Source organism: Arachis duranensis, chromosome 3 (genome assembly GCF_000817695.3).
Source record: "Arachis duranensis cultivar V14167 chromosome 3, aradu.V14167.gnm2.J7QH, whole genome shotgun sequence".
NCBI classification, from domain to species: domain Eukaryota; kingdom Viridiplantae; phylum Streptophyta; class Magnoliopsida; order Fabales; family Fabaceae; genus Arachis; species Arachis duranensis.
The window spans coordinates 125,568,806-125,584,812 of NC_029774.3; the positions used below are offsets into that span (position 1 = coordinate 125,568,806).

The 16,007-nt window shown below is 29.9% G+C and overlaps 2 protein-coding genes across 2 annotated transcripts; both read right to left on the minus strand.

The window, feature by feature from the left end:
- Positions 1–230: 230 nt before the first annotated feature.
- On the minus strand, positions 231–1,252 carry LOC107481283 (gibberellin-regulated protein 2). The gene is made up of 4 exons (XM_016101537.3): positions 1,175–1,252; positions 997–1,050; positions 829–868; positions 231–661 (listed from the first exon to the last, which is right to left on the minus strand). The coding sequence occupies exons 1-4, from the start codon at positions 1,250–1,252 to the stop codon at positions 477–479; spliced, it is 357 nt and encodes a 118-aa protein (XP_015957023.1). The 3' UTR covers positions 231–476.
- A 1,419-nt stretch (positions 1,253–2,671) lies between these two features.
- LOC107481282 (IAA-amino acid hydrolase ILR1-like 4) lies at positions 2,672–5,360 on the minus strand. Its single transcript, XM_016101535.3, has 5 exons — positions 4,899–5,360; positions 4,153–4,278; positions 3,777–4,073; positions 3,312–3,440; positions 2,672–3,244 (listed from the first exon to the last, which is right to left on the minus strand). The coding sequence occupies exons 1-5, from the start codon at positions 5,286–5,288 to the stop codon at positions 2,867–2,869; spliced, it is 1,320 nt and encodes a 439-aa protein (XP_015957021.1). The 5' UTR covers positions 5,289–5,360; the 3' UTR covers positions 2,672–2,866.
- Between the last annotated feature and the right edge of the window lie 10,647 nt (positions 5,361–16,007).

Here is a 16,007-nt window from a genome sequence, read left to right on the forward strand (position 1 = left end):
CATTTTTATTTTATTTAATTAAATAATTCTTTTACAATTAATATATTATTTTTATCTTTTACATTTTTATTCTATTTAAATTTTAACGTTTTAAATTCATTTCAATCTTATCCAATTCTATCATTAATTTATTAACGAATCACTAATAACAGAATAATATTAAAACAACTTTAAAATATTATAAATTTAAATATAACGACTAGAAAATACTTTAAAACTTACTCTATACCTTAGAAATAAAATCCATACTTCTTTATTTATTTATTAAACAATTTATACCAGCAATCCAGCATTATCATTATGCATTACAGATAGCATAACATACATAGATATGATAAAACACGGTAGATAGATAATTACAATTTATCAAATACCAAGTCCAGAGGGAAAATAGATATATATAGATATAACAATATTATAATAAGAATAGTAAGAAAAGAGGGTTGGACAGCTTGGCATGCTTACTATCTTAGATTCTAGGGGCACTTGGGCTTGTTGCCATGAGTAACCATGTCAGTGTAACACCTTCCACACACTTCTCTGTTGCCATAAGTCCCTGGTGGAACACACTTGCACCTTGAACAGCATGTTCCACATGCTCTTATGCATATCTTCTTCCTTGAGTGTGCACTGCACCTAGCCTCGCACTTTGCTCCACAATCTTCATTTTCATTATTATTCATTCACCACCAACAATAATCATAACTAATTAACTATTTTATTTAAATCACAATAATATTCTATATGATTCATTTATCCGATTAATAAGTTGGTCTATATTGCTTAAATTAAACATAGCTAATACATACAGAAGAATATATATCATACCCACAAATGGTAAAAGTTTTTTAGTTGGTCCTTTCACTACCTGAAAAATTAAACAATTATTTATTAGAACACAAATTAACAATTAATTAAGTATCTTATTAGTTAAAAATTAGAACTTATTAGAACACAAATTAAACATAAGATGAATAACATGACATACAAACCTACCTCAGAACCAGTGACATAGTTATGGATCTTGGCTTCAGGGTCAGCACATGACACCTGATGCATGCAAATTAAAATAAATAAATAAATAAATAAAGAGTAACTTAAAGATTATTTATTTAGATTCCTCAACTCATCAATGTTTTAGAACACTACTTGATTAAACCATTATACTCTTTACCTTTGCCATGCAGAAGAGCAACATCACAAGCATGATAGCAAGAAGAAATTGTAGAGAAGCTTTCATTTTCTTCTCCATTATTATGAACTCTACACAACTTGAAATGTGTCTTGCAGCTAGCTACTACTAATATAGTTTTTATAGTGCTAGCTAGTTCTCACTGTTGCAATTACAATCACACCCTTTCTTTTTTATTATTGTGTAAAAAGTTGTATTATTACTAAGAATCAACTAATGAATGTCTTAAAAATATTAGACAACAAAAATTTAAAAATTTAATTATATTCTGAAGGTACTCTTAATTAGAAAATTAATTTATGTGAATGAGTATTATTTAGCGCAAGCAGAAAATGACAGGTGGAATTGTAAAGGCATCAAGTAAGCATGCATATAGATTATTAGTTGTACACACACAAAGACATATGTATCTGAAAATAAAATAAATTTAATGTTAGGTATCATGTATGTACTAATAATAATATCAATATGTAATATGTATGTCCATATATAAGATACAAAAAAGTCCTCCGCATGCTTTGAAAGGGCCAAGAATACCGATTCAGGTATTTGTATTTATCCAACTTAGAAACATTTTGTCACCAACCACTTATTCTAAAAATCTATATTGATAATAAAAAAATTATAAATATTTATATTTTTAACATTTATTTAAACAAAAATTTATTTTAAATTTATTTATTTTTTACATAATTCTTTTTATTATTTATTTTATACTATTTTTTTATTTTTTAAATTTATTAAAAATTAAATTCTAATACAATATCATAAAATTATATATTTAAAAAATTTAAATTAATAAAAAATAATATAAATAATTATATTTCTAATATATCTCTTCGTTCACCGTCACCGTACCACCGATGGGTCCATATATACCTCAAATTTAGGCATACCACGATTTATTCCATGAATGAAAATATTCAAAAATTCAACAATATTACTATTAGGATTTAGGACCACTAACCGACCTCACATACAAACATACATACATACATACATCTATATTATCAATTTCAATATCCGACCGTACTGTAGATATCTCTTTCCTTGATTATTTCATCTGCCATGCATCCATTCTTATCATCATATCATTTCAATATCACATGTCTGCTTCTCATTAGTCATTAACATATTTTAACACAATTTTCTCAATCAAAGGGGAGATATATAAGATCTTCGTACGACGCAGGTAGCTAGAATATCGATTTTAACATATTTTAACACAATTTTATGCATAGACTCTTTTTGGAATAAGTAAAAGTATGCTGACAGTACACAACTTTCCCATAACTTTATGTGGTCAATATTGCTGCTTTGAGATGCTGAACTAAATCTTGTTAATTTTAATCTATTATACATGGAATCCATATATAATTCTTTATAACTGATACTCCTTTAAAACTTTAAATAATGATACCTAACTCTGAATCTGGAAAATTTCCTTCAACCTCTTGTCCTTAATAAATACAAAACATCTGATAGAGTAATCGGATTTTTTCCATTTCTTTCATAAGCAAATTTACATGAAAGTAATCATATAATTCATTGATAAATGGACTGAATTTTACTAAAATACTATACAAATAGAAGAGCAACTGAAAAAGGTTAGCCTTAAACTCTTTCTGTTTTGAGCAAAAGTAGTCCTCCCTGCCACTGTAAGAATGAATGGAATCAAATGTAAGAATTTGTTGAATAAGAATGGAAGGAGAGAGCAAATGCTGCATGCAATGCAGCACCAATCGGAAGCGCGTCTTCGTCGACGACATAGTAAGGACTATGAGCAGGGTGAATGGATCCAGTCTCATCATTTCTCATTCCAACCAGAACGAAAGCTCCAGGTACCTTCTCCAAGTAAAACGCGAAATCTTCACTTCCGGTGAACACCGGTGCTACTTCTGTGTTCTCCTTTCCTACAATCATGCCTGAAACTTCCCTAACCACTTCATATATTCTCTCGTCGTTTCTCGTCGGAGGGATTGTTGGATGCTCATCGCCGTTGAAAATAACCTCCGCGCTGCACCTGTGTACTTCTGCCTGCGCTATGATTACCTGAACAGGGCTAATTTTGTAAATTAACCATGCAGCGAATTCGCGAGTACAAGAATGTGGCAGTTACCTCTTCGATCCTTTTCTTTAGCCAATAGAAACTCTTTCTGCTGAATGCTCTGTAAGTGCCTCCAATGGTGGCTGAATCGGGGATTATGTCCAGGGAAGATCCTGCATTCACCATGGCCACGGAAAGCACCTGCCATAACAATAATTTTTATTAAACTCCTCTTCCACACCTTAATCCGTGACAACAATAAAGAAATCTCGCTGTCCACAAATTCAACCCAACAGAATACGTAATTGAAATTCAATTACAATTTTAATCTTTATTATCTTATCTTTAGTTGTTCTTATCTTTCATAAGACAATGTTCTATATATATTTAATTTTATTTTCATAATTTATAATACAATTTAATCACTCAACAATCAATAAAATTTTTTAATCTTTTTTTCCTATTCTTTCATAATTTTATCAATTTTTTCAAATAAAAGAAAGAATGGTTTGAATAATTGAGTGTTTGAAGATTTACCTGAGAATCTAAAGGATCTGTCTCCCTTGAAACGATGTTTTGCAAGCTAATCACTGATGTTGAAGCAGCCAAAACAGGATCGAGGCAAGCTCCGCCTTTTCCATTTATGTTAGCTTTGAAGCTTCCACAACCGGCCAAGAACTCTCCCGGCCGCGACGCCACAACTCCTAAGGGATACTCCGGCACCAGGTGCAGGCCAAAAACAGCTGCCACATCTTCCAGCACCTTTTCGGCGATAATGTCCCTTGCTCCTGTGCCTCTTTCCTCAGCTGGTTGGAATATTAGGATCACAGTGGCCTGCGTATGTTTTACAAAGTCAATAACATATATAACACATTTCCTAATGTTTATCGTTTTCAAGTTCTACTTTCATTACCAGCAACTTGTCCTTCATTTCTTGCAATATTTTTGCAGCTCCAAGGAGCATAGCTACATGTGCATCATGCGCGCAAGCATGCATTTTGCCATCAACTTTGCTCTTATGCTCCCAATCAACCAGTTCCTGTTGGCAGCCACCCATTCAATATACCATTCACTCATTTTAGCTTAAATAATAAAATTACAATCTGAGGTAAGAAATCTGAACAAAAAAGAGTAAAATGGAACATAGTATGAGAATACTGATAGACTTTTTTAGGTTGCTAATAGATTCGCCAAGACGCCAACTCACACATGTTTAAGTGAACCAGTGAGTTGACCACTCAACAAATCCAAGTTGGTTTGAGGATAGTGATAGACTAATTGAATTGAAGACTTGTACAAAGCATAGAAAGGAAAGTTCAAAATTGATGTCAATGTGACCCTTTTCAGTTAATATAGCAAATTGAAAACTCTGGTAGAGCCGTGGAGATCTCAAATTGGAATTGTGGGAAAGAAAAAGAAATTTCAAAAATGGAGAACAAGTGCGCGTGACTTCAATGATTTTATCCCTACTCTTCCCCTTCTCTGAAAACAACTCTAATTAAAACTTCATGACACCAAGAAATATCTTCCAAAGGAAGTAGTTCTCAAATTCTAACACCTTCCACTCTACTCTCCTAAGTTGCATTTACATCAACAAAGGCCATAACTTGGAGTAAAAGAGAGAATTTGAAGCAATAATAATAGTTAAAAGCAGGGAACCTGAATAGGCAAAGCATCCATGTCAGCTCGGAGAGCAATAAAAGGAGGATCCCCAGAACCAATCTTTGCAACAACACCAGTGTTAGCCACAGGCCACTGGTAAGAGACACCAAGTTGATCAAGCTCATGTCTTATGAGAGCACTTGTGTTGAACTCTTCATATGCAACCTCAGGGTGTTCATGTATTTCCCTCCTTATTCTCTTCATCCACTTCAACATGCTTGCCCTGTTTGCAAGCTCTACAATCTCATCTTGCAGTGATGATGATGATGATGATGAATAATAATAAGAATTAGAAGAGGTTTGGTTCGAACACAAACATTCATTGGAGAAGCATGTGGGAACAAGGAAGAAGAAAAAGAAGAGCAGAACGTGTCTTGGAGAGTCCATGTGTGGCCAAGTAGAATTGTAGATATGAAAATTTGTTAAAAAACGATAGATGTATTTGTATGTATGCTATGGTTGAAATTAAAATCATGCTTCTAATAGTAAATTGGATTTCATGAAACACCTCTTTTTTTGTACTCTTCCTATTTTCGTCAAGGATTCCAGTTTTTTTTGCCTCACAATTTTCACATTCGGTTACTGTAGAAAGGCAATAATTTAAAAATTATTTTATTTAATTTAATGTTCATAATTATTTTATATATAATATTATTTAATTATTTCATCAATAATTACTAATTAATGAATACAAATAAGATAAATAATAATTAATAAAAATATAAAATAAGATAATTTTGAGTTTTTTACATTAATTTTCTATTATATCGCGAATATTTTTTTTTTTACCTTAAAGTTAAAACAATGAATGGAATTAATTATGCTTTAATTAGGAACTAAGGTAGATGACCAAATGAGGCATTAACTAGTTAAAGTAGTAGTGAATAAATTTAACTGAGTAATTGGAGATCTTTTAAATGTATTAAAAGTTTAAAACAAGTAATGTTTTGTGTAAGGGAAAGTATGAGGAGCCAATGAAATATTTATACAATGTGCATAATAGAAGTTTAGGGAGTATTAGAGATATAATTATTAGTGTTATCTATTCCTATCAGTTGAAACTTTTGGAATGAATGATATCATGACATGATATTAAAGTGTTAAATGAAAAGTCAAGAGTCTTAATGAACCTCAAAAATTTTTTAAAAAATGTTTATTATCACTAATAGTTAAGTGTATCATTTGAAAAATTTATAATCTAAAATAGAACGTGTGTGATCAGTGTCTGACATGTGCATTTCCAACAATGAAAAATATATATTAAATTAGTGAAGTTCTTGTAGAGGGTTACATATATCGATGGCTTCTGCGATTTTATTCTAATTTTGTGGGTCTCAAATCAAATATTCAAAGGTGATTATATTCTTCCAAAAAGAAAAAAAGATTTCCTCCAAAATAAGAGATGCGAAATAAATCGAAAAGTACAGAACACCTATCAAAATGGCATCTTATTCAAACTCAATTGTTTATTATTATAAGGAAATGCAAATTAAGCATGCATTTCAATCACACCAAAAGCAAGTGAAACCTAAGCGCCAACCCTTTATCTTAAAGTAACTTATTATAGCATTTTCTTATTAACTACTTTTTATTTGTTAACAACAATATTAGCAACTTTCTCTGTACTGTACAAAAAAAAGGGGAACTTTCTAATACTGTAATGCATGCATGCATGCATTCCATGCCAGAAGTTATTATTATTAGACCTAAAAATTATTATTTCCTTAATTAGACCTAAAATGATATGCATTAAATTAAATAAAGTGAAATATAATAATAATAATGTAATTTACCTGCATATCTAAATATATAAAAAAATTATAGTTAAGGATGTATGGGATAGGAAAATGATAATGTTATTCTATTTTATTAATATCAACTTTTTTCTATAAATTTATACAAGTATATAAAAAATATAATTATTAAAAATGAAAATGGAATTATTATTTTCCATTTTTATACAATATATTATCTGGATGATATCTTCTTTGCTTCAATTAATTGACGCTGACCTCTACCTCCACATTGACATTTCATGTCACCGCTTTATATATAGTGACTTTTAGTGTTTACAACTCACCTAAATTTTCGTCTTATTCTTATATAAAACTAAGAAAAATTACTGCACTTTAATTCATCAGTATAATAAGCATGTGATGTGAATTTGAGTTATTAACATTAATATTAATATATTTGGTGCAACGGTTTACGAGTTTGGCGTATTTTTTTTATAACCATAATAATGCTAAAAAAAATACTCAAAATTTTTTTATTTAGTATTAATTAATTAATAAATATTAAATAACTTTTTTATTATTAAATATTTTTATTTTTATAAGACTAGATAGTGTTATTTTATTGGCTTAATTTGTGTTTTTTTTGTTGAACTTTAAATCTTTTTTTTACTGGTCAAATATCTCAATTAAGTATCGAAAGCTGCATTTGATTCTGAAAAATAATAAGACAAGATAAGATATTGATCGAAAATAAGATGAAAATAAGATACAAAGATAAAAATATAAAAGCTAGTGTTTTGTATTTTATTTGATAATAAATTAACACAAATTATAAAAATTTAATTTATTCTTTTTTTTCATTCAAAAATTTAGAAAAAATATAATAATAAAAAATATAATTATGAAAAATTAAGAAAAATACTGAAAAAATAATTTGTTTTTTTTGGTTAGTATTTCTATGTCCTTTTTGTTACGATAGACACAAAATATATTAATTTAGTGTCTTTATACACAATATTTCTATTCATGTTTCATTTATTAAATACAATTTTTATCTTAATTAATGTTCTTATTTCAGTGTCCCATGCCAATAAACAAACACAGTAAAAAAAACACAAATTTATTAACTGTGTATCTTCAATAATTAACCTAACTAATTAGGTCATTATAAAAAAATCAATAACAAAAAAAATTCTCCTTAATCTTTTTATAAAATATAATCTCTTATTATATATTTTTTAAGTAAAATAAAAAAATATATAAAAAAATATTAAATAATAAAAAATAATACTTTACAAAAAAATTGAGACCATCCATCTTCCCCTAACGCCGTAACTGATCCTACATTATTGTAAGGGTGCCGTCTCTAATAAATAAACAAGGTACTTTTTTTGTGTGGGTCTATCAAGCATTGTTCTTCTCCAGCTATCTGGTACGAACCAATAATTTTATGTGTTTTAAAGCCAAACATAGTCACACATTTTAATTTAAATAACATTCTTTCAAGTAGGTTGCAAAATAAATACAGTAGTTAGGAGATTATTCTGGTCAAACTTTTAGTCAACAATTACTTGTTATTTATAATTTTTCAATTTCGGAATCACTCGTCAATCAATGTACAGTAATATTCACGTTTCATTTTTTTTTGCACCATTAGTTTTTTCTTTATGACGCGTAACAATTTCCATCTTTAATTTGTAATGACATTATAACTTTCAAATTTGGAATAAATCTAAAGAAAATAAGTACCTAGCCTAGCCGTAATAATCACGTGTAATTGTACAGAAAAATATAAATATCCACGTTTTAGAAAAAAAAGCACAAATTTCATGCCGTTAACATATTCACATAAACGATTTAATTACTGACGACTATATCACTATATATTAATAAAGTTAGTTAAACTTCTTTAGGGGTAGCACTTTGACTATTCCAATTAAATTCGTTGATGATAAAAAAAAAAGTGTCAATGTCATGAAATAAATGGAGTTTGCTGTATGTGTGTGTCTTTTATATGAACATGACTAAGCTTATTATTCAATGAGTGTTCCATTGGCCAAACTCTAAACTCATATGTGTATGTCTAATTATTAATAACCCAACTATACACAACAAAAAATAAAAGAAGCACGTGCAACTTTTATTAATTATTTATATATACTATGTACTACTTATATTAGATTTGTTTAGCTGCCTAGTTTGAAATTTGACTCAAGCACACCTATTGTCCATCACAACTTCACTCGTCAAGATTATTTCAAGTAATTAAACCAACGCTGATTATTTTTGTATCAATTATTTTTTTTATATATTTTGCTAAAAATAGTTAGTCCCATAAATTATAAAAGAGTGGACTCAATGTATCACTTTACGTTTTGATAAATTGAGTTGAATAATGTACAAACTATATATTTTTTAGAATATATTAAAAATAGTATATATATTAATATAATATTTAAGTATATTTTATATTGATTTTATATTTATTTAGTTTGATATTATATTAATTCCGTTATTATGATTATATTTTATTTTTTATAGATAAACACTCTTCATTATACATTTTATGACAATAGCATTTGATATTTATGTTAAAGATATTATTATCAATTTTAATAAGGCATCAGAGTTATGATTTTTATTTTAATTTTCAGTTTTTTTTTTTGGTTGCTTTAAACTCTTTTATGGGAGAATTTTTTGCTTTTTGTCCTAATTTTTAATTCTAACCTAAAAAGAGTCATGATAGAAGATTAGACGTCTATATAAAATGCAAATGAAAATGAAATAACAGAAATGAGTCTTGAGAACTGTAGGTCTTCCATGAATGAATTATTTTTCCACAAATTCGTATTGAGTTTTGATACTTTTTGACCAATATTGTCGTTACACGTGGCACCCTAATAAGATGGGCCGATAGGGTGATCCATATAGTGAAGATTTTTATTTGAAATAGGACTGGTGCAGATAAAGCATTAGTAGTATATCTGACGATGGGTATTTTGGGGTGGGGATTCTCTCTGTGTTTAGAAAATTATCTCTTGTCTCCGTTTTATTTCTGTTATGGATTTCTATTTTGAGATAGATACTCACGGATATGGATATTTATAGATATTAAATTTAAAAAAAAAAAAATAATGGGATAAGTACGATTTTGGTCTCTAAAGTTTAGTGTCAGAATCGAAATCGTCCCTCTTGTAATTTTGGATTTAGAATCGTTGTTAACATTTTTTTTCGTATTAAAATCGTCATTTTTTATTTTTTTTTTGGACAAAAATTCTCTCACCACTACCAACACAATTACCTCCTCTACCACCACCACCACCAACACCAACACCACCGCCACAACCTCCACAACAGTTTAAGTAACAAATTAACAAATTCAAGTACAAAGCCAAATCAGAAATTCAAAGTACAAAGAAGAGATCTGGTTCGAAGAAATTCAAATCAACAGAGGAGCATGCATGAACGGCAGCGGTGAACTCTGGTTCGAGGAAATCCGAGACAGGGAAGAAGAGAAGGACACGAGAGGGTCGCAGTTGATCTACGCGTTTTTTTTTTAAATTTTATAAATTTTATTATTAAAATAGGAATATGGGTAGTTTAGGAATAAAACAAAAAATTTTATTGAAAATGACGATTTTAATACGAAAAAAACGTTAAAGACGATTTCATATCGAAAATTAGATGAAGGACGGTTTCGATTCTGGCTGAAAATTTTAGGGACCAAAACCATACTTAATTCAATTAAAATATATTAAATTAAATTTAATTTATTAAACATATTTAATATTACTAAATCCAATTCAACATTATTTAACTAAATATCTAACATATAAACTAAAATAAAACAAAATCAAAAAAATTTTCAATATAGCGACATAAGAAATCTTTGTCGACAATTATAATTCAGTGATAATATTCTTTTTCTGTAATGATATAAATTTAAATAATTAATTAGTATATATTTAGATATTATACACATTATTTTTAATTTAATTTGTTTTTAAATAAAATTAAAAAAAAGTTAAATATATATTTAAATAATTTCACTTTACCAGAATTTAACGAATTTTTATAAGAGTGGCACCTCAATTTTCGCTCCCATTTCTGTTTATTCGTAGTGACAGATCTTCTGTCCTTGTAAAAATTTAATGGATCTCCAATTTTTTTTCTGTCGCGAGTAATTTTTACAAATACCCGCAGTTCGGATTTTTTTGTCATTCATAAGTATATCTAACTTGGTCCTAATTTGTAGTGTGTTGGCTTTTCTTATTGTTGTTATTCCTTTTCTCTACTAATCTTTTCAAATAATTGAAAGGACATAATTGGTCCAGCAATGGGCATAGACTATATACAGTATATAACTATATATAATCAATTTGGATTGGTCGAGTGGTTAATTCACTCGTCCGCTTAAACAAGTATTAGAGGTTTAAATTATGTCTTGTGCATGTAGTAATTTATTGACCAATGACAGACTCTTAAATAGAATTTAAATTTACGATAAATTAATCTTTAACCTATTAAATTGGGAGATACCGTGAAAAATCCAAAAAAGAAAAACTATATATATAGAAGGATCATTCAATTGAATTTAAAAAACGTGGACAATAATGCTACAGGACCTAACGCATAAGGCCAAATATATACATACAAATCCCAAATCATTATCCTGTCAAAGATTTTTGGGCTCCACTTTATGTGCATAAATGCTTCATCTTTTGTTGTCCACCACTCCACCCTGCCATTCATTATTAGTATCATTACCTATCACATGGATTATTTGTTATTTTCTCCGATCCTCATCCAGAAAAAAATGTAATCTACACAAGTATATGAACTACCAGATTATCACAATGCAAACTTTTTTTGAAATATTTCACCGAAATAAAATGAATAGTGTCTAAAATTATATAAATATCTTAAATAGAAATAAATTATATGTATATCTATAATACTTTTACGAGTAATTCGATTTAACTCTTTATACATAAATCAAATTATGACAATCCGATTTAGCATGTTATTAGAAAATTAAAATAGACTAGCTAGTTCAATTTACTAGAGAGGTGACACGAAAATTTGATTCACACTAAATTGAAATAGGTGAGTTTGATTTATAGGGTTTTATAACTCTAAGGGTAAATTGAATTAGTTTGATTCGAATTACTTAGATATCTAATTCAAATTAATTTGAAATTGCTTAATTCGATTTAGTTATGAGAATGTTCTATAAATACAACCAAAATATTTGTTTTTAATCAGAGTAGTATTCACAATGATTAGTGATAATAGTTTCTTAATTCTTATACACTACAAAGAGATGATTAAAAAAAATGTGAAAGGAATAAAATTTATTGATAAGATCGAATGAGTGTCTTTATCAAACTGTCCACAAATTTTGTTCAACTATAAAATACCATAGTATAGAAACTGGGAGTCCATAGCTTCAAACGGGTGGAGAAATTATTTTATTGGATTCTGATTTCTGTTGTGCGAGATGGTGTGAAGTACGATTCTTTTGTAATAGTGAGCGATGAAAATTTGCAAGTTTTGTTTCACTATCGTCGTCAATTTTTTAAGGTGAGAACTCATGAACTGTTGGCAAAGTTTGAAGATGTATTCGCTAGTTCAGGAGGATTGCATTAAAACCTTCAATATAAAGCGATGCCAGAAGCCTCTAGTTCAATGCCTGTTGTAGCCTCTACATCAGTCAATGTAATTGCACCTGAAGCCATGTTGGTGGCATCTCCATCTTTCGCAGTTGATATAAACTCTGTAAATGATAGAAAATTGGTGATAATCGTTCTTTTGGTGAGCTTGTGATTGCAATAGCTAGTTCTCCTGAGATGATATCAGCTTCAACGGGGACTGGAGAACCATATCCCATGGAAGATATACTGTAAGATGTTGATGTGGAACCCACCATGATAGATGAGGATAACAATAGTGATTTAGGGAGGAGTATTTCAGTTGGTCAGGGTGGACCATCGAATTCTGAAACTCAGTGATATTCGCCACATTTTTCGACTTTAAACCCTAAACCCATGACATAGTAGGGTTTTTTAGACATAGAATCCAAATTTGAAAGCAGAAATGCACATGATAGATCAACTCCAATTGATTTTCAAGTTAGTCAACAGTTTCAGGGTAAAAAAGAAGTTGTTTTAAGTGTCAAGACTTATATCATTTGTTGTGGGATTGAGTATAGAGTGTTGGAGTCAAATCACATCAAGTACTATAAAAAGTGTACAAAATTTGAAAAAATTTGCAGTTGATTATTCAGATCACTCTTCGCTAGTGAAAAGATATTTGGGAGGTCAAAAGGTATAATTGACCTCATACATGTCTATCCACAGAAATTTATAGTGACCACAAAAAATTTGATTATCATATCATATATGCATTCATCTTTTTTATGGTCAAAGCCGATGTAAGTGTGTCAATTAAGGTACTGCAGAATACAATAGAGACAAATTATAGTATTAGACTGAGTTATAGAAAAATTTGGTTAGCTAAGTAAAAGACACTTGTACAGATTTATGAAAATTATAAAGAGTCATACAATGAATTGCCAAGATGGTTCTAGGTGTTGCAGTTTTAGGTGTGCACTTGCGTTATAGGAGGTGCTTGTCCTTTATCTCTAAGGGCTACATCTTCCAGAATTCCAATTGCCCTAGGATTACTGAGGAAGAATTCGGGTGACAAGAATCTTTATCCATACTGATAACACCATTTCAAGAACTCCTTTTATGAGCCTGGATTCAGGATGATATCAAATTGGAGTAAATGCTGAACTTTGTTGGCCTAATGAAGGTGCCAAGACTAACTAGTACTGGAAAATCAATGATCACTGCCTCTACCATCTTTTGATATCAAGAAATCTATATTAAGTGCTACACGAAGTCGATGTTATACTCCCTTAATATGTGGTAGCACTCTATTCACCTAATGCCACTCTATCACAATATAGTATATCAATGCAGTTATCGTTTTTACAATATTGTATGTCGTAGATCTAGTATATCATGATAAACTCTCTACACAACCTCGACTGCGTCAAACCCAACAATTCTAAAAGTAGAAAAATGCCAAGAGATCCATGACTGAAGTAGCTACAGTGGACTAGCCAATTTAACGACGTTCTTGTTGGCAACACAACACGACACATGCATCGATATATCCATAAAGTCATTCAGCCTAGCTACATAAGGCAGTCACCGAATGTAAAGACGTATCCTAGACTTGTTACCAAACAACTGAATTGATAAAGTATGTCCTCGCATATTTTCTCACGAACTCCTCGTCTACATTTGAAGGAGGCTCACTGAATGTCTCTTGGAACCACGTGCACTTCACATTGAACTTGTCAATGTAGTTCATAGGAAGTAGCACACCGAGCAGCTCCTCGAAGCCTGTTAGGCACTCACTCACATAGTCACCATCAATTGAAAGGCTTAACTGGTCCTGTAACAGAATAATACACTCTCCAAAAAGCATATAAAACATATGCGTCTTAGACACTATCTCTCCACAAAATTGCTAACTAGTAGTTCATCCAGGCTAAACTAATGGTTGTTGAGTCTCGTAAGATGGTATAATTTGGCAGTCTGCAAATATGGTATGATTCGATCGTCCAAAAGCATACCATGTTGTATTCTCATATTGTTAATACATCAGGTCAGCTACATAACAGTAAAAAAATGACTAAAAATTCATAATAAACTTTTCATATTCAACACATAACTATACTAAAAATCGTATGAAGTAAATTTGAACCCTTATATAAAAAATCAACATTAAATCGAATTAGCTTGTTTCAATTTATATAGAAAAATATTTTTGGTGAATCAAATAAGAATGATTCAATTTATCCTTAAAATATATTATATTATAATTTAAAAGTGGCTCATTTGATTTACTAAGGACCTAAATTTGCCATATTTTTCTTTAATAAATCGAGCTATCCTATTTTAATTTACTAGTTCTCATGCTAAATCGAATTGATGTGATTCAATTTTCCATGTAAATTTATAAATCGAGTTACACTAATTCAATTTATATAGATATATTTAGAATAAACATATAATCTATTTTTGTTTAGTATATTTATGTAATTTTAAATTACATTTATTTTATTCAAGTGAATTATCGTACCAAAATATTTTATAAATACCAAAATATTTATTTGATGAATGAGTTTTTGTATTTATAGTATTTTTATTAGGGGTGTCAAAAATTTTCAGGAGGCGGGGATTCCCGTGGAGACCGCCCCGAATGGGGCCCGATGGTGGAGAATTTTTCTCATAGGAATGGGGAGGGGAGCGAAATTCCCCCGAGACAGACACGGGGATCCGAGCGGAGATCCCCGCCCCATTCCCGATAATTTCCCGAATGTTTGAAATTTCTTAAATAACCTTACTTTATTTTTAATATAGGGGTTTTTTAGTAATTTCACTAATTAAAAAACCCTAACCCTATTATTCAGTCTTCCCTACTTACTTTGTTGTTTGCTGCGTCATCTACTCTCTATTCCCAGTCCCAACTCTCTTCCATCTCCACTTTGTTCAAATTCCAAAACTCCCACAGCACCATACGATGTTCTCTTCCACAGTTCCAACTCTCTCCAGTTTCTACTTGATGTTAAAGATTATATCTTATTGCTTTTTTTTAGAATAGAAATTGTATTTTAAGATTTTATGTTAGAGACTATAATTTACTATATTGTATTTGTGGACTTATAATCTTGGATAAGATATGTTTATGTGTTTGTAATAGTATTTTCTAGTTTGTTTTTTATTTTTTTGATATTTTTTATTATAATTTTCATATGAATGTTAAACATAAAGAAATGGAAAATGGGGCCCACAGAAAATACGGATAACGCGAAAAATGAGAATGAAGACAATTATTCTCCCACAACGGAAATTAAGACGGAAATGGAGATTAATTCTAGGGACGGGAACGAGAAGCAGGGAGGCATCCCCTGCCCCTCCCCATTAACATCCTAATTTTTATATTCATTAAGGAAGGATATTGGTTCTTTGAGTAGACTCAATTAACCATATATATGTATAGCCTCTATAAACATTGAAGAGTTCATTAGCTGGCAATTCGACTTGGACCTAATTAATCAGCATCTAAATTAACTCTCTTGTCTCTAATCAAAAGCAGAAGAAACCAATATCCGCCAACATTCTAAAAATAACAATCTTCTCCATCTCGGTAAATACTCTCTTCGACAATAAAATGCACACTTTATCCTCCTAACCTTAAATTAACCTAGGTGATTTTTCTTCCCAGTTACACAATAATTGTTAATCACTCTCTACCAAAAGTTAATAATAAAACAAATAAAATAATAATAACT

Bases quoted from the DNA above. Each gene is read 5' to 3' on its own strand.
- LOC107481283 (XM_016101537.3), bottom strand. From the start codon at position 1,252: ATGGAGAAGAAAATGAAAGCTTCTCTACAATTTCTTCTTGCTATCATG. The intron at 869-996 runs GTAGGTTTGTAT...TTAATTTTTCAG, and splicing joins ACTATGTCACTGGTTCTGAG to GTAGTGAAAGGACCAACTAA. The intron at 662-828 runs GTATGATATATA...ATGAAAATGAAG, and splicing joins AAAACTTTTACCATTTGTGG to ATTGTGGAGCAAAGTGCGAG.
- LOC107481282 (XM_016101535.3), bottom strand. From the start codon at position 5,288: ATGGACTCTCCAAGACACGTTCTGCTCTTCTTTTTCTTCTTCCTTGTT. The intron at 3,441-3,776 runs GTAAATCTTCAA...TTGTTATGGCAG, and splicing joins CAGATCCTTTAGATTCTCAG to GTGCTTTCCGTGGCCATGGT. The intron at 3,245-3,311 runs GTAACTGCCACA...AGCCCTGTTCAG, and splicing joins TAAAGAAAAGGATCGAAGAG to GTAATCATAGCGCAGGCAGA.